Source organism: Heloderma suspectum, chromosome 15 (assembly GCF_057233095.1).
Source record: "Heloderma suspectum isolate Gila_16-S chromosome 15, 16-S_ref, whole genome shotgun sequence".
NCBI classification, from domain to species: domain Eukaryota; kingdom Metazoa; phylum Chordata; class Lepidosauria; order Squamata; family Helodermatidae; genus Heloderma; species Heloderma suspectum.
Genome location: NC_139472.1, coordinates 14,544,723 through 14,569,853, shown reverse-complemented (window position 1 = coordinate 14,569,853; position 25,131 = coordinate 14,544,723). Strand labels below are relative to the sequence as shown.

The window sequence follows — 25,131 nt, the reverse complement described above, 5'->3', positions numbered from 1 at the left end:
AGAAGACTCTTACGAGTGCCCTGGACTGCAAGGAGGTCCAGTCAGTCAATCCTAAAGGAAATCAACCCGGAGTGCTCATTGGAAGGACAGATAATGAAGCTGAAGCTCCAATATTTTGGCCACCTAATGCGAAGAGAAAACTCCCTGGAAAAGACCGTGATGCTGGGAAAGACCGAAGGCAAAAGGAGAAGGGGACGGCAGAGGATGAGATGGCTAGATGGCATCACTGATGCAATGAATATGGACTTGAGCACGCTCCGGGAGAGAGCGGAGGACAGGGAGGCCTGGCGTGCTATGGTCCATGGGGTCACGAAGAGTCGGACATGACTGAACGACTGAACAACAACAACAATACAAATACTACTACTAATAATAATAATCCAGCAACTCTTATGTTTGTGGCTCCCTAAGTTGTGGAAATAATTGTTTGGGAAGTCCTTTAGATTTGGGACTTCAGTTGTTCTAAGGTGACTTTAAAGACTAGTAATAAATCCCAAATTTGAGGCGACACAACATCAAGCCAGTGTTATTTCTTTATTTGCAATATTTATATACTTCTCATTTGAAACAAATCCTGAAGCAGTTTATAAAAGAATAAGAACAAACAAAAACAAAAGAATTGTAACTTGCACTACCTTCGCGGACAAAACACACGGCTGCAGAGCCAGAGCTGCCACCGCAGCACTCCACAGTATGTACACGCATTTATCGAAATGCAGACGGACGGTAAAAGAATTATGTAATCGGGTAGCCGGATATATTTAGAGTGAGCTAATTTCGTGTTGGAATCTTTGCACTGCCAAAACAAAAGCTGTGGTGGAAAGATAACACATTCCGCAACACAGCACTGGCAAAGGTCAATCTAGTTCAACTGCACCCACAACATACTTCAAACCCTTTTTAATCTGCTCCTTCTGGGGTGTGTTTTGTGCATTTTGATGACTGCTGTGTTTTTCTTGAGGCTCTGGTTTTTCTTTTTCTTTTAGTGTTGTCTTTTAGGATGCAGTCCTATGCATGCTGAAACAGAAAAAAAAAGTCCTACAACACCCACATGACTTTGTTCTTTCTAAAAACATGCAGAGGATTGCACCCTGAGCTTGTTTTTGCTAGTGTGTGTGTATATGTGTGTGTGTGTATATAAATAATCTGTTAGTCTATCTTTCATATATATATATATATATATATATGGAGAGAGAGAGAGAGAGTTGTTGTTGTTGTTGTTGTTCAGTCGTTCAGTCGTGTCCGACTCTTCGTGACCCCATGGACCAGAGCACGCCAGGCCTTCCTGTCCTGCGCTCTCTCCCGGAGCGTGCTCAAGTCCATATTCATTGCATCGGTGATATATATACACACATACACACACACACACACACACACACACAATTTATTTCATTTCTATACTGCCCCATAACCAGAGCTGTCTGGGCGGTTTACAACAATTCTTTAAAAATACTTCAAAATACAAAAATGCAACATGATAAAAACGGTCTAATTTTTTTTTTACCACACAATATAAACAGCTGAAAACAATTTTTGAATTCATACTTCATTCTCTATGCCACCTTGAATATGCCTTTAACATAGAAGGGAGGTTTGTAAATTATTTATTTATTTATTTATTTAAATAAATAAATAAATAATGTTTTATCCTGCTCCTCACCCAAAAGGCTTCTTGGAGCGGCTTACATGCAATCAGTAAAACAAGACAATCTAAAAAGACGTGATACACAAGGAAAAAGGGACAGGGAGGGAAGAAGAAGAAATTAAGTAGTCTTTCAGCAGGGCTGGTGGAATGGCCCCAGTTCCCCCTGTCATCTCCATCTGTACAGTGTGCTGGAATGGCTGCTGCTGGTGAGAACTGAGAGAAGAGGACCTGTCATGGGGGTAAATAAAGAAATAGGTAAAGCCAAAACTGAAGGTCGGCTGAATGGGGACCTGATTTGTGTTCTCCCTTGCACACTTTTACTGCTCTAATAGTGTGATCCTATGTATGTTTGTAACTGTGCATAGGATTGCAGCCAAACAGTCCAATCCTAAGCACCCTTTCCAGGGATCAAGCCCCATTGAGCACAATGGGACTTACCTGTCAGTAAAAATGCTTAGGATTGCACCGCAAGAGCACAGTCATAAGCATAGTAATTTTAATGGGGTGTACACACCCTAAGACAGAAGGTAGATCTCCAGATGTTTTCAACTTCAGCTCTAAGAAATTATGTTCCTGACTTATTTGCCCCTGGATATCTAGATTTAGTCATTTGTGTCATGCTGGAGACCTAGAGGAAGGAACAATAAGAATGAAACAACCTGTTTCATCTCCCCACTTCGACCCCTGTTTCAAATCATTCTTTCCCTGGTCGCCTGTGGAAGTTTTTCCCTTTGCCCCAGGTGAGTAGCCATTTACAAACCTGCTGAATAGCCTCTGCTATTGGGCTCTTCCTGTCCAATTCAAACTTTTTTTTCTCTTGGGAGAGGAGAAACACTTACCTCCTGAGCTGGGGTGAGGAGGCAAAGTTAATCTATTTCTGTTTGAACACCTTGGTGTAAATTTAGCACCTCTGTCTTCCCCCCATCAGAATCTCTCGCCACATGTACTTACATGATTTGCCTTGATCTTTCAGAGGTTGGACTTTGGCTGCCGTATGAACCTGCCCTGCTTGGAAGTCCTGAAAGGTCTGGACAACAAGAGAGAACTTGTCGTTGACCTCTATTTGATGTGTTTAGAAGAGGCGAGGTCATGGCAACAATCCCTTGCAGTTTGCTTTTCTTTTGAGTGGAGGGTTGTCTGGGAGGGATATCGGACAATTCAGATTTGTACTTTGCCCTGACATTCAGCTAGCACTGAGAGGACATTGTGGGGGTGCATGCCTATGGGAACACAACTGGTGCGTGCGTGTGTGTGTGTTGCACCATGCCTACACCCCAGCCTTACCCAACTTGGTGCCCTCCAGATGTTTTGGACTTCAACTGTCATCAGCCCCATAACCAATGGTCAGGAATGCTAGGAATTGTAGTCCAAAATATCCAGAGGGCACCAAAGTGGGAGAAGGCTGTTTTAGCCTAGCTGATCACAGAACAATTCTTAATTTTGAAACGGAAGTCCTAAGGCACAAGGGAGAGTGTGAGAGTGCAATCCTATTAATGTCTACTCAGAAGTCAGTCCCAGTGGGTTCAGTTGGGGTTAATCCTAGGTAAGCGTGTGTAGGATTGCAGCTGGAGAGCTGCTCCTTTTGTGGCCAGGAAGTGGTTGTAGCAGAAGGTGTTCAGATCAAGATAATACCAAGCAGCCCACCCTTCTGGGAAGCACAGTTCATCAAGACATTCAACTCTATTTCCTGTGGTTTCAATAAGGGCAAAGGGTTGTGTGTGTGTTTTAATCACACTCCTTAGGCTAATCAGCTCACCCTTGCAATGGTCTCTGTGTTATTGCCCAACACTTTTTTCAAATGACAATTGTTAAGCTAATTATTATTGTTTCTATTGTTTTGCATTTCAGTCTTCGCTGGCATCACTGTTTACATTTTCACCCCCCACCCTGCATGTGTATATAAATCGGCCAACTCATGCACCAGATGAAGCAGCCAGTGTCCATGAAAGCTCATATCAGAATAAATACATGCGTTTGTCTTTAAGTGCCACAAGACTCTGATGGTTTTCCTTTCCTTTGCCACCAATTGGTAAAAGGGCCTCCGTGTACAAGCTCCAGGGTGTCCTACAACCCCTATGGGGGGCCTGTTCCAAAGGGATCTGGCCCTGCAATTACTGCAGAAAGGATTCCTTGCCTTCCGCAGTCTTTCTGCTGGAGGAAACGTGCAAGGACAGACAGCAGAGGGTGGCACCGAGCAGTTTTGAGTGAAGGATTTTCTTCTCTGCAAAGCCTCCATCTTGCTGGCAGAGATTGTTTTAATCTATTTTAAATCAGTTAGCAAGCCGCCCTGAGAGCCATTTTTGGGTAGAAAAATCAAATCAATCAATCAATCAGATAAAAATAAAAGAGATGCTACGGTTCCAGAGCAACGCTGGCAGCTGTTTTCCGATAACCCCGGAGATGACAGCTGAACTGGCCTGCGGAAAATAGAAAGAGTTGCATCTCCATGGCTGACAACATTGTCCAAGAGGGCTAAAAATAATGGCTGCCTCTGTCTCTGGTTAAATACAGCCAGTCTTTGAACTGCAGGTCACTGCAAACTGATTAAATAAGCCATCACTTATTAACAATGCTGCTCATTGATCTGAGCAGCCAAACTCCAGTCCTTGCATCATCCGTGGGGGGTAGGGGCAAATTAAACCCCCACTCAGACCTTTTGCCTATTTTCCTATTGTTTCCCATGCAGGGATCACATGGGCTATAACTAGTCTGCATGTAATTCTCATATTGTGAAACGAGTCTGTGAAGAAACACTATATGTTATTTTTATTTATTTTATTTATTTACAATATTTATATACCGCTCCACATCAAAGATTTCAGAGCGGTGAATGACAGATAAAAGAATAAAACATGATATTAAAACAATTAAAACATTTTAAAAGAAACACATTCTGAATTTAATAAACCGCGGCTGGTCACTCAAGGAAGGCCTCTTGAAATAACAATGTCTTCAGGAGGTGCCGAAAGCAACACAACATTGGCGCCGGCCTGCCCTCCAAAGGCAGGGAGTTCCACAGGAAGGGGGCCACCACGCTGAAGTCTCTTTTCCTGGGACTCCTGCCAGACCATAGGTCCGTGTGAAACTACCAGGGACATGCCCTCTGATGACCTCAGTGACTGGGCAGGTTGGTCAGCTGCTTGTTTATGTTTTGTGTCCTCTGAATGAGGTTGTAACTGCTGAGTAGGCCAGAGGCCTGGCTTTTGTTACTGTGGGTTCGGCCAAGACAGTGTGGCTGCCTTGGTTATGGTTGTTATGGAAAGGGAGGCTTCAAGCTGAGTTTGAAAGTGACTAGGGCAAGGGTGGGCAACCCGCAGGCCGCATGCGGGCCTTTTCTGGGACTCCCACCGCAATGCTGAGTTTGCTGCCAAAATTTGGCAGCAGTGGCAAAAGAAAAAAACAGTGGTGGGGTAGGTCTTGTCAACTAGCCATGATAGTTAAATGGAACCTCGCTGGTCAGATTCATTCTATCTATGAATACTGGCCACTGGTACAAAAAGAAGAAGAGGGCTATTTCCTACATGGCCTTCTCTTGGTCTTCCTGGAGGAGCCTGGTTGGCCATTGAGTTATATCAGGAGTGCAGAACCTCAAATCTTGGGGCCAAATCCAGCCTTCCGAAGTTCCCCGGAAAGCAACAGCCCCTTTCCCCCAACCACCTATTGCACAGTGTTTCCCAGCTTTTGTGCTGTTTCTCCCCCATTCATAAAGGTCAAAATGTATCTCTGAAGCCTAAGTGACTGGCAGTAGAGCTCGAAGCTAAAAGATGCTGGCATTTTGGCCCCTTCCCTTTGGCCTTTGGCCCCGCCCACCACTGGAATGTGGCCCCCAAGAGCTTCTCCAAATGGAATGTGGGTGGTGGGCAGAAAGAGGTTCAACACCCCTGGGCTAGATGGACCTATGATCGTACGTGCTAAAACAAACATGTGACCTAGTAACGTTGTTAGACTTATTTACAAAGCTGCTGTTGAGATCCTGATTGTACATGTGTACACATAGGGGGATGAACCCATTGCACAAGTAGGCATAGGGGCCTAGAAATTGCCATCTTGGTTTTGGAAGGCCCTTGTTCCACACCGAAAATGTATGTTCTGCCAGGATGGCTTTCAGCCGGCTGGCCGTCTCTGACCCTTTAAAGGGGAGGGCTGGAGTCATAGTGACCTACCTTCCAAGGCTGCTGTGACAGGGGTTTTGGGTCATACAACACTTTACATGTTAACGGTATATGCATAAGCAGTGACTACTCAGTGGTAGTGGGACAGAAATGAGGCCACCTATTTCCAATATCAGTTTCCAAGTGTGTTGTAAGATTTTGTTTGGTCTGGCTTTCAAAAGCTGGGGTCAAGCAGTAATGGGGTAGTCCTAACTCAGCAGTAGTGTTTTATTTTTAAAAATCAACGTATCTTGTTGGGTTTTTGTTGGGTTTTTATAGAAGCTTCCTCTATAAAAATCCAACCAGAAAACAATGAGATATCTTATCAGCGTGTAGAGCATCCTTGCCCTAACTTGCTGCCCTCTAGATGCTTTGGATTTCAACTCTCATCAGCCCCAGTCAGGAATTCTGGGAGTTGTAGTCCAAAACATTTGGAGGGCAGTAGGTTTGGGGTAGGTTGTCCCACACACTGCTAAGGATACTTCTCCCTCTATAAAAATCCAACAAAAAACCAAAGAGATGCCCTGATTTGGGGGTTTGGGGGGAGCCCCAAGGGGGGAGAACCCCAAAAATGGCCTGATGAAGGGTGAGTATACTCAGTGGCAGGAAATGCTGTTGGGAAGAAAAAGAGAAAACTGAGGTAGTGGGAGACCTGAATGGAATACTCTGGAAGGGAGCACAGCTGGAATACCCTGGAAGACAGCATGGCCGGAACACTGAACAAGAGTATTCCATGCCGCAACATTTGCTATCCGTTGGAGATGCAAAGTGGATTTCTTTCATATTTGGTGTAAATGCAAAGGAATAAAAGTAATCCTGAAAATGGACTATAAAAGATGGCGTAATGTCAGTGCTCGGTGCCTCTGCCAGCTCGCTCCCTGTCTTCTCCTGGACGCGTGATGCAAAACGCTGCTTGGCCCTGAGCAATTTAGAACTCTTTCCAGATCATCAAATTCAGCTCTGCAGTAGAAGCATTATTGGAATGCAGCTCTCTCACACACATACAGAGAGAGAGAGAGAGAGAGAGGAAATGCGGCCTCCATATTCTCACTTCTCTCTTGTCCACTGAAAGCTGCTTTTATTGCCAGTCGTGGTTTCCCTTTGATGCTCAGAGCTTTCACTCATCCTGCCTAGGTAGCAGACTGCAAATTGTCCTTGTTTTAGTGGAAATGGGAGGAAACCGGGGCCGGGGTGGGGAGAGGATGGCAAAGCTCTCAGTGCAAATCCAAGGTGACAAGATAAAATAGTTTTTAAAAAGGCAGAAAGTCTGACCCGGAATCATATTTCAATAGTTATATTCGGAAAAAGTTGGAGAAATGGAATCTTAATTCCTTGGTGTGCATTGCTGCAGCTATTCTGCAGCTATTCAGAGGGTCAATAGCAGGCTATAAATATCTAGGCTGCAATCTCTCTTACTCCAGGGGGAAGGACTCAACCCATGGGTGGAAATTACAAGGAAGCAGATTGCGGCTGAATAGCCTGTCCCAACCGTGGGGCCCCAGATGTCATTGGATGACACCTATCATCCCTGACCACTGCCCAAGCTAGCTGGGGACGATGGAATCCAAAGTTAGGAAAGCCTATCTTAGGAGAAATGTCCTAATGGCAAGAACAGTTTGACAGTGGAACAGACTGCCTTGGAGGGAGGGGGGGGTCTTCTTTCACTGGAGGTATTTAAGCAGAAGGCTGGATGGCCATCCCTCAGCAATGCTGGAGCTGCACCATGCGGTGCACAGCCCGCATTGAGGAGGGGGTTAGACTAGATGATCTCTGAGGTCCTTCCAATTCTATAATAGTATGAGTTCCAAAACATCTGGAGTCCATCAGGGTGGAGAAGGCTGGTGTAAATCAGGGGTGGGCAGAAGATAGATCTGCAGAAGTTTTGCACTTCAACTCCCAGAAGCCCCTGCCAACATGGTCAATGGTCAAGAAAACTGGGAGTTGAAGTCCAAAACTTCTGGAGATCTACTTTCTGCCCATCTCTGGTGTAGACAATCCTGAGGTACATGGACCAGTCATCTAACTCAGTATCAGGCTGCTTTCTAGGTTCCTGCCCATTCTGCTGAGCGGGTCCCTGCCCCAAATCCTGACCTGATGCACTGCTGAATCTTGCACCTGAAAAAGATGCCCAAAAAGTGTATTCAGGTGTTTTGCTCCCAATGCCAGATTTATAATGCCAACTTTTGACATGTAGCAGGTCACTTTGGTGGCTTCAGGCTGTGGTTTCACAGCTTCCGCTCCTGCTTTTAGTTTATTTAGCAAAAGGCACTGGGCTGGGTCTGGTCTGTATTCTTCAGGCTGTGTTACTGCTTGAAACATTAACGGTTTGCAGCTATGCAGGATGAAGATGGTTATATGGCATTAGAACGCAGGGCAAAAGCAGGAAACGCCATGTGCTCCTCACAAAACAGCGAGAGGCGAGGTAAGACACCCCCCCCCCCGCTCTAGAAACACGGCTTGGGTGTGTGCGCTGTATTTTCTTTTAGAGCAACCTTCCCCAACCTGGCGCCCATGGAGTACAAGTCCCATCATCCCCAGCCAGCATGATGGAAGCCTGTTTTAGCGTGAAGGTGAATGAAAGGATCTCTTTCATAGCCGTCTTTCAGCGATCTAGCTGCCTTGAGTGCCATTTTTTGCTAGAAAGGCGGGGCACAAATCAAATCAGTCAGTGAAAATAGCCTTGCAACTCCAGTGAAGCTGAAGCAATTTCTCATGGGTTGTTTTTACTGTAGTTCCTATAAAGGAGCTGTATTCTGTTTTAATGCGATTGCCTTGATGCTCCGGATGTCGGCTTGCTTTCTGTTTTGATAGCTCTAATGTGAAGGTATTAGAGGACCTAATAATGTCACCCACAATATTAGGGGCTCGTTCACTTGCTCGTCTTTCAGTAGGATATTTGCCATCTTCTGTCAGCAGTGCCCTTCTGCACTGTACATAGAGCAAACAGGCCTGTCTCTGTGGGAAAGAATACATGGACACAACTCTGACATCAGAAATGGCAATATGCAGAAACCAGTGGGAGGATACTTTAGGCTTTAGCCTCCCAGGACACTGTATTGCCGATCTTAAAGTAGCCACTTTGGAGCAAAGGAACTTCCAAGGAAGACTAGAGTGAAAGACTGCCAAGTCAGAGTTCGTCAACAGGATTAATTCAATCAAAAACTTAAGACTCTCCGTAATACACTGTGCATCTGTAGTCCACGAAAGCTTATGCCAGAATAAATTTCTTTGCCTGTAAAGTCCCACAAGACACGTTGTAGTTCTTGCTGCAATAGGCATGGCCACATTCTGGAAATCGTGAACAACAGCTAAGTTTTTGAACATTGCCATTTAAACTAGATCTCTAATGGTGGCAAACTAAGTTGAACTCTGAGCATGGCTTTTTCCGTTCTATTTTTTTGTACCGTGGTCAGCTGATGATAAATTTTGATGGTGATGAACAAGCAGTGTTGCCAGTTGCTTTGAACATGACCTCCTGTTGGATCAGGACAATTGTGCCTCAATTGCAAAGCAGAGGGAACAACAGATTGATATCCTATCTATCTATCTATCTATCTATCTATCTATCTATCTATCTATCTATCTATCTCAACTTGGAGGTACGTCCCATTTAATTCAGTGGGACTTACTCCAGGTAAGTGAGTATAGCAGTGCAATCATATACTGTCTACTCAGAGGTAAGGGAGTATAGGATTATACGAAGTTTCCCTTGCATTTGAAAGTCTGGGAACCACTGAATTCCATTTTATGTAGGACTGCTGGTTCTTAATTCAGCCGCATTTGTTCAGAAAGAGTGGTTACGAGCACAGCTGGAGGAGGTAATATCCACAGGGACTGTGGCAAATTGAGGTGGTAGCTTCAAACACAATGTAATTGCTCAGGAATGGAGAGAAATGGGGAGGGTATTTTCCCCGCATTTGAAACATTTGATAACCCACCTTTCAGTTTCACTATTTCCAGAGCAGCTTACAATTAAAACGATAACGAACAATAAACCTAAGTGCAGTGCAACTAAAAAAAAAGCAGCACAGTGGGAGGAAAACAATGAAATCAACAGCATCAGCTCTAAAAGGTATTGACATATGTTGTGAAAGGTCTTCATCCTGATAGAAGGATAATAAAATTTGGTGCCATAAAAGTGTTCCACAATCAGGGGGCCACAAGTGAAAAGGCCCTTTCTTTGATCATCTCCCACCAGGGAAGGGCCTCCAAAGATGATCATAACATTCAGGTGCATGTATATGGGTCTCAAGCCATAGAAGGCTTTATGGTTGAAACCAGCACTCTGAATTGGGATCGGACTTGTTAGTCTTATAGGCCCCTTCCAACCCTACTGTGCTATTCTATGAATTGTGCTCAGTCAGAACTGTATATCAGTTTCCCCATAAATCACTCTGTTTGCATCATCTGTGGTCCAGAGTGTCTATCTTGTTCCCTTTTCTGTTCCGTGGCGTGTCCCCCATGGACAGCCATCGTGTGTGATCTGAACAGCAAGTAGCCTTATCCCATGTACGTTCATGTGGAAGTGAGTCCTACAGAGTGGAACAGATCTTGCTTCCAAGTGAGGGTGCCTTAGGTCACAGCCTTATTTATGTTAGTTTTCGCAATTTCAGGTGTGGAAACTGTTTCAGGGTGTGAGAGAGCGCTTTCTTCCTGCGGCTGCCATGGCTCATCAAAATGCCGGCTGGTCAGTGGGGCTGGTGGCTCCAATGTCGGTGGGGCTGTAAATCTGCTCTGGGTTTCAGTCAGAACCAGCCAGAACTCTAAAGGGGCTCTCCAAGGTGCTGAACCCTAGCCCCGCACTACAGTGGATGCAGTGCTCCACTGACATTGGAGCTACCAGCCTCCACTGACCAGCCAGCCTTTGCATTGGGCAAATGATGTGATGTCCATGCTCTTTTAAGGTTTATAGGCTAGGGCAGGAACAGGGAACCTCCGGCCTTCAAGATGTTGCTTGACTCCAACTCCCATCAGCCCCAGCCAGCATGGCCACTGTTCGGGGCTGATGGGAGATGTAGTCCAGCAACATCTAGAGGACCACAGGTTCTCCATCACTGGGTGAGGCTCTCCTAAAAATCCCTACCTATGACTGTTGAGGCTGATATCTCTAACCAAGATACCTTTATCCTTGAGGACTTTTAGTTTAGAGCAGGAGAGGGGAACTGGCACCATTGCTCTTGAACTTTGGGCTATTATTTAAAAACTGTCCAGTCCAGGCGGCTTTCAGGATAAGCAGAAGTTAACTGTTTGGGGCCACTGTCATGTTGTGTGTTTTGCGTCTTTGCTGTGTTGGCTCATTGCTGTGTTTCTTTTCTAACTCAATAAAATATAATGTGCGTCGGCCTTCTCCAATGTGGTGTACCTTCCAGATGTATTGAACTACAACTCCCAGCAGCCCACAGCCAGCTTTGCTGGCTGGGAGGTACTGGAGATTGTAGTCCTGTCTGTTTGGAGGGTGCACCAGCTTGGAGATGGAGAAGGATGACTCATGTAATTTGATTTTTAAATGGTTACTGCTTTCATTCCATTCCATTCATTTCATTTCATGAAACTGACCACTCCGGGGTCACTCTGACTGAAAGGCAGAATCTAAATATTTTAATGAATAAGCTCTGTTTTTAAAAATGGTATTGTTTTCTTAATTGGCCCACACAATGCAATTACTAAATGCCAGGGATTGTGTATTTATTTTAAATGTTCCTACACTGACCTTCCAGCCCATCAGTCGTGGGAAGGCTCAGCCTATTTTGCCCAATTCTGCATTCTTCCAGATATTGCCACAAGGCCCAGCAAATACAAAATGGCACTCTGGATTTTAGGGGCCGGCTTCGCCATCACGGGATTGGCCACAATTGTGCTGAGTGTCTTTCGTAAGTGCCTGTATTATTTTATTACTAGCAAACACACCTGGCTTCGCATGTTTTGGAATTAGTGTTGTGCCAAAAATTTCTCCCACATTTTTTTCAACTGTTCTCACTCAGTTTGGTAGAAATGAAATTGCTTTCAAGAAGAAATTAAATGTTGAAGAAAATTTGGGAGAAATCCTCATGGGTTGGGTTTGTGTTTCTTGTGCTTACCTTACTTAGGAGGCGGCTGAGGAGTGTGCACAAGGGTCCTGTCTTTTGTCGTACAATAATCTCTCTGGCAGCCTGTAGCTTCTCCGGTTCCTGCATTTCAGTTAGAGCCCAAGGAAAGACATCACGAAGTAATTCCTCCCACAGGGATTTTTCAGCTCAGGAAGTGCTGGCAGCCTGAGAGGCTGCAGTGCAATGCAGGCATGTGTAACAGAAAGAAAACACACACACACAGCACCCTTGACCACCTCGCAATGATTTGTTGTTGTTGTTCAGTCATTAAGTCGTGTCCGACTCTTTGTGACACCATGGACCATAGCACGCCAGGCCTTCCTGTCCTCCGCTCTCTCCCGGAGCGTGCTCAAGTCCATATTCAATGCATCGGTGATGCTATCTAGCCATCTCATCCTCTGCCGTCCCCTTCTCCTTTTGCTTTCAATCTTTCCCAGCATCAGGGTCTTTTCCAGGGAGTTTTCTCTCGCATTAGGTGGCCAAAATATTTGAGCTTCAGTATCTGTCCTTCCAATGAGCAGTCAGGATTGATTTCCTTTAGCATGGACTGATTTGACCTCCTTGCAGTCCAGGGGACTCGTAAGAGTCTTCTCCAGCACCACAGTTCGAAAGCATCGATTCTTCGGCGCTCAGCCTTCCTTATAGTCCAGCTCTCACAGCTATACGTTGCTACTGGGAAAACCATAGCTTTGATTATACGAACCTTTGTCGGCAAGGTGATGTCTCTGCTTCTTACTATGCTGTCTAGGTTTGCCATAGCTTTCCTCCCAAGGAGCAAGATTCTTTTAATTTCATGGCTACAGTCACCATCTGCGGTGATCTTGGAGCCCAAGAAAATAAAATCTGTCACTGCTTCCATTTCTCCCCCTTCTATATGCCAGGAAGTGATGGGGCCAGATGCCATGATCTTAGTTTTTTTAATGTTGAGTTTCAAACCAGCTTTTGCACTCTCCACTTTCACCCTCAACAAGAGGCTCTTTAGATCCTCTTCGCTTTCTGCCATTAGGGTGGTATCGTCTGCATATCTGAGGTTGTTGATAATTCTCCCGGCAATCTTACCGCAATGATTAGGGATGCTCAAAAAACCCACAAAAATGTCTTTCATGGGTAAATACAACTTTGAGGAAATTGGAGGACAGATTTTGGCACAGCAGTAACTCCATCTCTTCCCTGGAGCTGCACACAACATTTCCCCCTCACATCAGCATTCTGGGGGATGCGGAATGGAAGCCAGGTTGCCAACACGGCTGCTGCTGCTGCCACAAATCCCCCCAAAAACTTCAGGGGAAAAAGAAAGAAGCAGATACCTAGGTATTGTGGTCTTGGAGCTATAGCACCATCAGACAGGCAAATACATATCCTCCTTTATTATAGATTATTTATATGGCATCGATGATCTCTGTGGTGCTTTGCAGAGCAAGGTAAGAAAAAAAAGACAGGCTCCCACCTGCAAGGAGCTTACAGTCTAAATTTTGATAGAGGAGGAAATTGACACAAGGCTAAATTGGGAAGGCCATGTGCTGAATGCCATTACAAATATTTCGACTTAATTTCTGTAGGCTAGTAGCTCCCCCCGCCCCACTAGTTATGCAGAATCTATATTAAAGTGGCTGTATAATGTTTCTTAAACCAAACACAGATTTTTAAAAATGGGATTTAAATTTAGTTTCCGCAATGACTCCCAAACACCTGCAGAAGAATGTTGGTCTACTGCAGGGGTGGAGAACCCCCAGATGTTGCTGGACTCCAACTCCCAGCAGCCCCAGCCAGCATGGCCAATATTAGGAATTATGGGAGTTGTAGTCCAACAACATCTGGAGGACCACATGTTCCCCACTGCTGTATACTGCCATTTTTGTAGGCCAGAAAGAACACAGCTGTTCAAGGGAGAGACAGTACACAATTTTTTGGCCTCTTGTCATTCACTTGGGCAAATGCATCTTGATGAGTTCTGCTCCATAAAAAGGGGGTGACATTTTCTGCCTACTTAGCTTGCATTCCCCCAGATGTCCCTGGGTTCTATAAAACTACTCTCATCTGAGAACAACAGTGGAAAATCTTCCCCCATAAACTAGCTTCTGTGGAAACCCCTACTGGGCTTCCTGCTTTATTAGTACCTTAGATGCCATATGTTTTTGTTTTTCCCCACCATGGACTTAAAAAGACGTCTCCCACGGTCCATTATCTCACCATTGGCTAAAGAATAGGCGAAAATTTTTATCTCCTGATCGCTACTTTCCTCTGTCATTGAGAATGTGGGTTACCAGGCTTCCTGTGAAACAAGCATGCTGTGAAACATCACCCTTTGATACGAAAGCACTTCTCCAAGTTTTTGATGCACAGGGCCTCTCGATGGCAAGGCAGTTGCATTCTGCTCAGGGGGACTCTTCCTTTATTCTAACTTCATAAGTTCTAGAGCAGGGGTGTTGAATGTCTTGAGAAGCTTTCAAGGGATGCATTCCGGTGGTGGGCGGAGCTGAAGGCAAAGGGGCAGCGCCAAACTACAAAAAATACCAGCATATTTTAGGGTAAAGCTGTTACTGCCAGTAACTAAGCCTTGGAGAAGCATTTCAACCTTTCAGAACGGGGTAAAAATTGAACAAAAGCTGGAAAACTACTGAGCGATTGGTAGTCAGGGGAAAGGGATGGGGCAAGGAGAAGGGAGCTTGGCCATCTGAGGAACCCCAGAGGGACGGATTGGGACCCCAGGAAGGTCAGCTGTGGTCCCCAGGCCTGAGGAACCCCTGTTCTAGAGTTAAGCCCTAGCAGGACCTACTAAGTATGTATGTTACATAATGATGCATCTTTGATGCTTATCTATTTTAACAGCACTTTTTTTTTTTTTACTGGTGCACCTTGAGCAAAGCTTGATTCTTCTACCTTCCGTCACACGCACCCAACTCTTGGCTGACTCCAGTATCAGAGGAGGCACTATGCCTATGTACACCAGTTCCTGGGGAACATGGGTAGGAGGGTGCTTTTGCGCTCATGTCCTACTTGTGGGCTTCCCATTGGGGTACCTGGTTGGCCACTTTGTGAGCAGAACGCTGGACTAGATGGTCCTTTGGCCTGAACCAGCGTGACTCTTACATTTTTATGTTCTTGTGGGTCAAGTTTTCCAGGGCAGTTTCCACAGTCGAGAGATATCAGAGGCCCTCGACTGCACTGTTGCGGAACCGGGGAGACCGATCCATCTGAGGGAGTGCTGTCCTGGTTCGGAGGCGATCAGCCGCTTGTGTGGACTGCCAACGGGTAAAGCTTGCATCTTGTCCTCCTACGATCCCTGAAAGATCGCCCTAGCTGATGGAAAGTGTTTGTGGAAAGTGAGATGCAATTGCAATTTCTGATCGAGTATTCTAAAATGTCTCCTGGGTTACCTTTCCTCCTCATTCGATCTTAGGGCCGATAGCTCAGGGATAGCTCTTGCAGGGCACACGGGGGGCAGGAGTGTTCCTGGATTCAAACCCTAGCATCTCCAGTTAAAAAGGCATCCAGGTGATAGAACCGAGAAGGAGCTCTGCTTCAGACACTAAAGAGCCACTGCCTGTCATAGTAGCAATCCTGGGCAAAATGGACCAATAGTCCAGCTCTTTCTAAAGCAGCTTCATAGCAGTCAATGGCTACTAGTAATGCTGGCAGTGGAGGCTGGTGCCTCCAATTTCGGTGGGTTTCCATTCTGGGTTTTAGTCAGAACCAGCAGAACTCTAAAGCAAGGTGCTGAACCCTATCCCCGAAATGGGTTCAGCACTTTGGATAGCTCTGTAGACTTCTGGCTGGTTCTAACTAAAACCCAGAATGGAACCACCACCCTACTGAAATCGGAGGCACCAGCCTCCACTGAATGCTGGCTATATGCTACCTCCAGTACCAAAGGCAGTGAGCCTATGTCCACAGTTGCTGGGGAACATGGGCAGGAGGATGCTGTTGCACTCACATCCTACTTCTGGGCTTCTCGTGGGTAGCTGGTCGGCCACCGTGTGAACAGAATGCTGGACTAGATGGACCCTTGGTCTGAGCCAGCGTGGCTCTTGTGTTCTTAGGACACCACATACAGTATGACCAATGCAGGGAACTCATTGCCATTACTTTATTTATTCTTGATATTATTTACTTTGGGCCATCCCTCCCAAGGTGGCTCACAACATAGGAAGATTCAAATAAAGCCATCCTTAAAATGCAAACGAAGTCATCATTACCATCTATACAACCCCAATCCATAAAATGAAACATCTACTGATACGAAAGAGACTGCAGTTAAAGTGAGATATAAACAGTTCAAAATGTTATAAAAGGGAAACCAAGACAGCTACTAATGCAAAGTTTTTTTAAAAAAGCAGCAGTAAAGTAAGAGGCAATAAAATATCAATTAAAAGCAGCCTTGCACTCTTTTGCCTTCTTTAAAACATTTTGCATCCTTAAACGTCTCTGTCTTGTGGTGAAAGAGAAGCAAAATCACAGGGTTTTTTTATTTGTGGAAGAGTTTCGCTGGCTATTCAGATGGCAGGAGAGGTAGAATTGAGCAAAGGTGGCTTGGGAAAAGTTTAGAGAGAGCTTGAACTGAAAGCATAGTTTGATGGAGTGTTCCCCCCCCCCAAAAAAAACATTTATTTATTTATTGGCTGCCTTTCAGAGCAGGAGCCCCCCAAAGTGACATACAATAATAAAACTCACATAATAAAAACAGTAAAAACAGCAACAGCAGCGACATTCTAAAAACAGCAACAAACACTAGCATAAAACAAAACCTAGAACACACAACTGCAGCTACAAATCAGACCTGAAAGAGCAAAGTGAAGTGAACTGAGGATGGAGGGACAGATTGGGTCCAGGCATCACCGACACTACAACTAAAGATATATAGATTTTGTAAAACCCGTTCTTTCTGCATTTCACAGATTGTCAGGTGCCTTTCATTCCATCGTCTGCTCATTGATGGAATCGGATTTTCCCCCATTTTGCAAATTTGCACAAATTAGTCTTTGCGCAAATTTACTTGCAAAAATGCATTAATTTCCCCCAAAAATGTGCAAGCCCCCAAATGTATATTTTCATGCTTTGGCCCATGAGGGAAATGCCCATTTTCAACTGGTTTTTTTTATGTTATGTATTTTCTACGACTAAATTTCTGTAAAATTCCAGAAAGTTTTTTTTAAAAAAAGGTCCGCAAGTCTACGGAATCCATGTGACTAGGGAAAAGCTGCAAAATTGCAGGTTGGATCATAGACATCCAACCTCATTTGATTCCTTTGCGGATTTCTCTGACACCCCTACCCACAGCAGAGGGAGGCATTTGGGAATGGAACTAAAGGAGCCGACATGGCTGAACTCATGCAGAGCAGGGAGAGTGAGAAGAGACAAGAGAGGGCTCCATCAGAAGGACAGCAACTTTGTAATCCTGGCAGCTAAGTCCAATGGAATACCCCATAATCTTTTGGGCTCCAAGGGCCATGTGTGATGTTGGCGGGTGCAGGGCCAGGGGTCACATTCATACACACACAAACACAGGCACGCTCTCTCACTTACACAAATCCCTGCCCCCTCTAAACCCACTAAGATCTTGAGATTTAGGTGGTAGAGCACACTCTCATTTCCCTTTCTCCTTGCAGAGAGCTCTGAGTGTAAACTCTGCCCGGCCAAATGGGTGTCGCAAAGCGGGAAGTGCTATTGGTTCTCTCTAGAGACAAACAACTGGCCGCAGGCCCAGGACCGCTGCTCCCGTCTGGGGAGCCGTTTGCTTATGATAAAGGACTCAGAAGAGAAGGTAAGAGATGCAGTACGGCCTGAGAGGGCGGCAGGTGGAGCTTATTGCAAAATGCCGACCTGGACGTCCAGGGTTATAACATTCAGGGCTTTTTAGCTTAAGGGGAAAAAAGGCACTTTGTGGAGGGGACATCACAAGCCCTCTTGTGATGTCCCCTCCACAAAGTGCCCTCTTCTTCTTTTTGTACCAGAATAGCCCTCTTCTTCTTTTTGTACCAGACAATGGAACCCATTCCCTAGGGAGGTGGTGGGCTCTCCCACACTGGAGGCATTCAAGACAAGTCTGGACAGCTGTCTGCCAGGGATGCTCTGACTTGGATTCCTGCATTGAGCAGGGGGCTGGACTCGATGGCCTTGTGGGCCCCTCCCAACCCTACTATTCTATGATTCTATGAAAACCAACAACACACTCAACAGAACTGTACAACTTTGATGGCTTCCTCATATTCCTGGCAGGAGTTCATACAGAGAAACATCCAAGGAGAGTATCGCTTCTGGATTGGACTGAGGCTTACATCCCCATCGAAGAAGTGGGCCTGGGTAGATGGTTCGTTGTTCAGTCATACCTCGTGAGTGTGGTTAAATCTTGTTTATGAGCAGATTTGCTGGATTAGCAACACAGAAAACTACAGTAGGGTGGACTTATGGATGTGCTCCCCTATTTGGTGCTCAGAGAATGGGTCGATCCCCATGTGTGTGGAGGTGGGCTTTGTGTTGCCTTCATGGTGGGCATCAGTGCCTGTGTGGCTTTCCCCTTCGTTTCTGCTGTATTGAGTCAGAGCAGGGTGCTGAACCTCTTTCAGCCTGAGGGCCAAATTCCATTCCAGAGAAGCTCTTGGGGGCCGCATTCCGGTGGTGGGTGAGGGCAAAGGCAAAAGGGGCAGGCCATAATGCAGAAAATACCAGCCTATATTAGCTTAAAGCTTTTACTGCTAATAACTAACTTTAGAGAGGCATTTCAACCCTTTAGAGTAGGGAAAAACTGCACAAAAGCCAGGAAACCACTGAGGACTGGGGATGAGCCTTTTAGGGAATCCTGAAGAGCTGGATTTGGCCCCTGGGTGGGAAATTCTGGCACCCCTAATTAACAGAAATCACTGCAGAATCGGGTCCTTCACCGAATGTACTTATGTTTTATCTCACTGATGACTGCTGGCGTGGGGGGTCAGGAAATCACACATGATGGGATGGATTGACATTGAGCTTTTCTACACAAGGCATTTATTGTGTGCTCGTGATTCCTTACTCACCATTTACAGGCTCTTGAGATGACGTCGTGATCCTCCGGTTTTGCTTCTGTTTTTTCAGTGCATTTTCCCGGTTTATTTAGAATGGAGAACATGGGGTATTATTTCTCAAAGAGCTGTTTCTCCTTGTGTATTTGAGTTATTCCCCTATAGCACAGCTCCACCTAGAGGTTGAGTAGCACGAAAGCAGGAAAGGAAAAGCTCTTGTGTGGAGCTTGGATTTCAATTCTGTGACGAAACCGAAAGTAGATACAGCGATTAACAGCCCCGTGTAGAAAAGCTCGTTGTGAGTTTCTCCTAATCCATCCTTCCCCAACCCGATGCCACACCTAATGTGTGGCGATAAGAAACCTTTGTCTGGGGTGGCTGTCTGTTTCATGCGTTCAAGCTGTCACCTGCTCACAATGTTGGAAGAGACCTTAAAGGTCACATATTCCAACCTCTTACTCAGTCCATTGTATTTTGAAAGTACATGGGGGAATTCACTCTCTGTTCAGGGTTGCCAAATTGCATCTCTTCCCTTAGGAGATTGACACAGTTGCCAGAGGACTAACCATCCAACTTTGTGTTTGCACATTGACTGCAAACACATTCTCTTATTCACCTAACAACTGAATCCCCACTGCGATCTCCCAGTCCCTGCTGTAGTAATATCTAAGGGCTTTTCTGCCAGAGGCTTTTAACCCGCACATTTACCAAGGCTTCTTCTCCCAGATTCTTTGTGGGATTAAAATCGACTCCTTTACATGTGCTTTTTTCCCATGGGTTTTCTTTCTGTGCCTTTCTGTATGTTCCACTACACAACCACTAGGCGGCACTGTGGTATAGTGGAATTGTGCAAATACACGAGGGCTGTATAACATCATTCAGAAAAAATACCAGACTTCCCTTGTTAGGAAAAAAAAATGCTATTATAGTTGCAAAGCATGGGAGAGGCCCTGGAGGAGGATGACGTTATGTAAAGGACCAGCAAACTACCATAAGTGAGGAATCACGATCACACAATAAAAGCCTCATGTAGAAATGCTCTACACCAGGGGTCCCCAACCCCCGGGCTGCGGACTGATACTGGTCCATGGCCTGTTAGGAATGGGGCCGTACAGCAGGAGGTGAGCGGTGGACAAGCGTCCCTGTTCTTCAAGTAATAGGCTACGTAAATCTTTACGTAGCCTATTACTTGAAGAACAGGGATGCAAATGGCGTTGGATATGCCGGACGCCATTTGCGTCCACAGTCCGGGCGCAGCGGGTGGACAGCAGCGGACGGACCTGGACCAGCCGCCACCAGGTAGGTTCCGTCCCGGGTGGATTTCGGGGGGTGGCGGGGGGGTAGTAGTAATAATAGAAATAAAGTACAGAATAAATGTAATGCGCTTACTTTTAACCATCCCCCTTGGTCCGTGGAAAAATGGTCTTCCACGAAACCGGTCCCTGGTGCCAAAAAGATTGGGGATCGCTGTTCTACGCCACTCTTAAAATCAAAGCTACCTTCATTTCTCTGTCTTGGGAGGATACACACAAACAGAGAGCACGATTCAGAGTCCAAACCAGAGGTGGGGAGTGCATGGCCCTCCAGATGTTGGACTGCAATTCCTAGGCAGCATAGCCAATAGTCATGGATGATGGGAATTGCAGTCCAACAGTATCTGGAGCACCCTTAGTTCCCCGTTACTGGTCGAAAACATGCAGCAACTGCTGGCCTTTGATGAACATAGCAGCTCACCAGCCCCTTTTCTTTATCTCCGTAGGTTCCCGGCATTCCTCTCCCCAGATGGAAATAGCTGTGGGGTGGTTCAGGTCCACCAGATCCGCTCTGAAATGTGCACAGATGAATTTAAATGGATCTGTGAGATGGAAGCTATTCTAATCTAACCAGTGACATCAAAAGAGCACTAATCTTACAACAGTCAATTGAACACCTTCCTTTCTGCCTTGGAGACCTGAATGGCAAGCAAACTGTTTGGGGCAAATGGCTTTCTACATCTTCTCTCTGCTTTGTGTTCAATATTTTGCATTTATCACCATGGTCTGGCCCATTCTTCAGGGTCCTTGGGGAAATGCCCACTTTATCCCAGGTGAATCTGAACAAACTCCTCCTGCCTTTGGATGCACAGTTTAAATCCCCACCTCCCACTCATACATGGATTCAAAGAACACAAGGGAATCTACCCTGCTTCCATTCTTCAGCCACCTTCTTGTATGTACAGTCAAATGTACTTTCACAACTGACACAGAGAAACCTTAATGTCTTTCACCACCAACAACCATTCATTGGTGAAGCAGATGGAGACTGGGGATGGGAGGAGGAACAGGGCCATTCCACCAGCCCTGCTGAAAGACGGCTTGCGTTTTTCCTCTTCCCTCCCCATCCCTCATTCCTTTTGTGTCAGTGTCTTTTTATATTGTAAGCCTGCAGGCAGGGACTGTCTTGTTTCTACTGGTTGTACATAAGCTGCTCTGCGAGCCCTTTTGGATGACGAGCAGGATAAAAAGCGATTTAAGTAAAATAAATAAATATAAACAACAAATGTTTTTTAATTCTGTCATAACTGAATGGTGGTAGTGGGGCACAGAAAGCCATAAGGACATTTAAAAATAGGAATGTGCCTCCTAAGCAAAGTCACTTTTTCATTCATGTACTGCTGTCAGCAATACAAAATTCAGTTCAAGTACTGCTTGAAACTAGTGCTATGTCCAAATGGCCTCTTGAAATTCTCCATCCTATTTGTGGGCAAAGAAATTGGGGAGAAAATTTCAATGAATTTCTCCAGAGGGAAGAGAAAATCTCCCACTGTTTTTCACCAGTAGGGTTCACCATTGGCAGGGGTTGTAGCGCAGCTTTTTTTTAATTTTCTTTCTTTTCAGCTTACTTAATCACTGTGAGATGACTGACAGTGCTGTGTGCGGTTTTTCCCCTTTGCTATTACACATCTCTCCATTGCTCTGCAGCCTCCCAGGCTGCCTGCGCTCCTGAGCTGAAAAAGCCCTGCAGGAGGAAAAGCTTCATGATGTCTTCCCCTGGGCCTTGATTGAAGTGTGGGAAGCTGGGCAGGCTACAGGCTGCCAGACGGATGCTTGTACAACAAAAGACAGGACACTCCTGCACACGCCTCAGCCACATCTCAAGTAAGGTAAGCACAAGAACCCCAAATCCAACCCATGAGAATTTCTCTGAAATGTTCTTCTCCTCTGAATTTCTTTCTGAACATAATTTCTTTTCTATCAAACTGAATAAGAATGGTCGGAAAAAATGTGGAAGACATTTTAGGCAGAGCGCTAAAAAAAGAAAAGCAAGTGGACTTTTAGCGGGGCTGGTGGAATGGCCCTGCTTTCTCCTCTCCTCTCCCTCTACCCCTGCAATTTATACATACAGAGCTAACATCAGCAAGGCGGGGACCTTTGTGCATAGCACAGCTGGCTGGGAATGCTGGGAGTTGCGGGACTTTTTCTGTCTAAGCATGGACAGGATTGCTCCCAAGTGTTCTATCTGAGGGTCTGAAACCTGCAATCTGAGGACAGATGAACTAGGACAGCAGGTTCCATTTTTAGAATGGGGAGGAGACACTTAAAAAATCTGAGGAAGATTCAGAAAGAAGCACAACAGGAATTCCTGCTGGGGTGGCACAAATGAGGCTTCTGTTTGTCCCTATTATTTTAATCCTGCTCTCCAACGTTTTATAGTTTACACGTTTTAGTCACCAGGTCTTCAAGACAAAATGGAAGGGCTGTAGATAGGATGGATGACTCTGTCAGCTTTGGTTTCTCTCAGTTCCTCATTTTTCCAATCTTAAATTCAGTTCATCCCAAACTTTGAGAAAAACGGAATGAAAACATATGCATCTTATATCTGTATTTCTCCTAATACACACATATTAGTTCACAATTTTGCCTACTCCACATTTTTTTAAAGTGGTTTCCTTGATATAATGGATTTTTGAATAACAGTTTCATTAAAGCATAATTTTCTGCATGCGCTTTCCCATAATATACACATTTTTATTGCATTTTTGTTTGGAGAACTTTGTGGCAAAATTTGGAGAAGTAACATCTGTTTCTCCCTACCCTGTGCCAGATCTAACACGTCTTTTCCTCTTCTGTACCGGAGCAAACATCCATTTCTCCTGAGTGAGCCTTAGCATCACTTTCATCCTGGTGGGACTCTTGGCACATACAGCAGCTCAATGTGTTTTTACACAGAAAAGTATCTGGTAAACTTATACATAGAGCCACCTTTGAAAACGGTCCGGAAACTTCAGCTGGTCCAAAATAGGGTGGCAAGGTTGTTAATGGGAACTGGCCAGCATGATCGTATTATGCTAGGAGTTTTCCATTGCACTTGCTGCCGGTCCATGTCTGGGCCCAATTCAAATTAAATGCCTTATCTGGAAGTCCAACCAATTAATCCTCTTGCCCAATACCCACATATCCATATAGGACAACATTAATTAGAAGATATTATTCTATAAGAATAGACTCCAGTTCCTCCCATAATGGCATAAAAAGGTAAAGGTGTCCCCAACCAGTCGTGTCCGACTCTAGGGTGCGGTGCTCATCCCCGTTTCTAAGCCGAAGAGCCAGCGCTGTCCGAAGACGCTTCCGTGGTCATGTGGCCGGCATTACTGAACACCGAGGTGCACGGAACGCTGCTACCTTTCCCGCCAAAGCGGTACCTATTTATCTACTTGCAATTTCTTGCTTTCCAATTGCTAGGTTGGCAGAAGCTGGGACGGAAGACGGGAGCTCACTCCGTCACGCAGCACTCGGGTCTCGAACTGCTGACCTGCCGACCTTCCAGTCTGCAGTTCAGCGTCTTAACCACTACCCTGGGTTATATGTTTGGTCTCTGCCAGTTCATGAAGCTGACACACTCTTTTGTAAGAGTTTTTCAGTATTCTCCAAAAATAAAGCAATTATTTGGGGTGGAGTGGGGTGGGGTAGAAACCAGTTGTTTAAACACACACGCACACACACAAACCATGCAAGACTTTACAATGTGGATAATGTCACATTAGTTTGGCCCTAAGAAGCAATATTCAAAGACAATGGTGGCACCCCAGAAAGCTGTGCTTTTTTGGGGGGGGGGGTCAAATCCCACAGCTAAAAGCATCTATTAGCTGCAACAAACCAAATGGAGACTCCATCTTCAGAGGCAGTCTACCTCTGAATACAGCTTGTTGAGGGTGGGGGCAGTGCTGAGGGAGGGCTTTGTGCCCTGCTGGTGGGATTCCTCAAGGCATGTGATTGGTCACTGCGGGAAGCAGGATGGTGGGTTTAATGGGTCTTTGGCCTGATCCACCTTCAAGGCTCTTATGTTCCTGACCAACATTTCTCCAATACAGGCAGAGGAGGGGTAGTGATTTCCCAGGGCCAGTTAGAGCACACAGGGTTCACTTCTCAGTCTTTGAATTGTACACAACGCTTTGTAGAAGCCAAAGCCACAGGTATACCTGCATGTTCAGCTTCGCAGACGTGGTAGAAATGAAACAATTCTGCTGATTAAGAAAACGAGGAAGACACTTTGATTGTGGAGGGAAAGGGCTGCATGAGAATCAGGGAACAGTAGCAACAGAGGCTACACCTCCTTAAGTCCGTTGTAAAGAGGCTTTGGATTTTAGATGATGAAATCAGGACAGGAGAGCAAACTATGAATTTCCTCCCATTGGTTTCAATTCAGAAATATATATATTCTGGACGAGGAAGACAGCTGAAACGCCAGCAGGGCTTTGGACTGCTCTCTCCAGTAAAGGTGCTAAGGGTCCGGCCCCAGACACCTGCCCCCAAGGACCCTCGGAGAACTTCCCCGGAGTACAGGAAGGAATTGCTAAAGTGTTTTTTTCTTTTCCTTTGTAATGGCTGCTTTTGGAGGTCTACTCAGGAGGAGGAGGAACCAGCTGTGCGTCATAACAAGCCAAATGCAGTTCAGCTGTGGCTACATGCCTAGTTTATGTAACCTGCTGGACTTTCCTGGGCTTTTGGCGGGTGGAGAGCTTCTGTAGAACTCTCCTCTCCTGGCTTGTGTGCGCTCCAGTCACTAGCTGATTCAAGAAATGGCCCCTTGGCTAAGTGCCTCCCTGGATATTGCAGTTAGTAAGTTTTATGTTTGTTTATTTATTTATAGCATTTATATGCTGCTGTTTTTTCTCTGGCAAGGGAGCCGGGCAGCTAACATGGTTGCCCTAATCCTCTCCGTTTTATCCTCCCAACAGCCCTTTGAGGTGGGTTAGACTGACAGTAAGCGCCTGG

The 25,131-nt window shown here is 45.5% G+C and overlaps 2 protein-coding genes across 2 annotated transcripts in view; one reads left to right on the top strand and one right to left on the bottom strand.

Moving 5' to 3' along the window:
• LOC146335379 (uncharacterized) overlaps positions 1–740 on the bottom strand; it is an 80,852-nt gene extending 80,112 nt beyond the window's left edge. The window contains exon 1 of the mRNA XM_084822209.1: positions 636–740. Coding sequence (XP_084678335.1) covers positions 636–705 — 70 coding nt within the window. The 5' untranslated portion in view covers positions 706–740. The remainder of the gene's footprint in view (positions 1–635) is intronic.
• A 7,390-nt stretch (positions 741–8,130) lies between these two features.
• LOC146335378 (C-type lectin domain family 4 member G-like) lies at positions 8,131–17,902 on the top strand. Its single transcript, XM_084821674.1, has 4 exons — positions 8,131–8,218; positions 14,997–15,134; positions 17,489–17,643; positions 17,862–17,902. Exons 1-4 carry the CDS (start codon positions 8,131–8,133, stop codon positions 17,880–17,882), a joined length of 402 nt encoding a protein of 133 aa, XP_084677800.1. The 3' UTR covers positions 17,883–17,902.
• The last annotated feature ends 7,229 nt before the right edge of the window (positions 17,903–25,131 follow it).

Coding starts and splice junctions, on each gene's coding strand:
- LOC146335378 (XM_084821674.1), top strand. CDS start 8,131: ATGCAGGATGAAGATGGTTATATGGCATTAGAACGCAGGGCAAAAGCA. Junction 8,219..14,996: donor ACAAAACAGCGAGAGGCGAG/GTAAGACACCCC, acceptor TTGTGGGTCAAG/TTTTCCAGGGCAGTTTCCAC. Junction 17,644..17,861: donor TAAAGGACTCAGAAGAGAAG/GTAAGAGATGCA, acceptor TTTTTGTACCAG/ACAATGGAACCCATTCCCTA.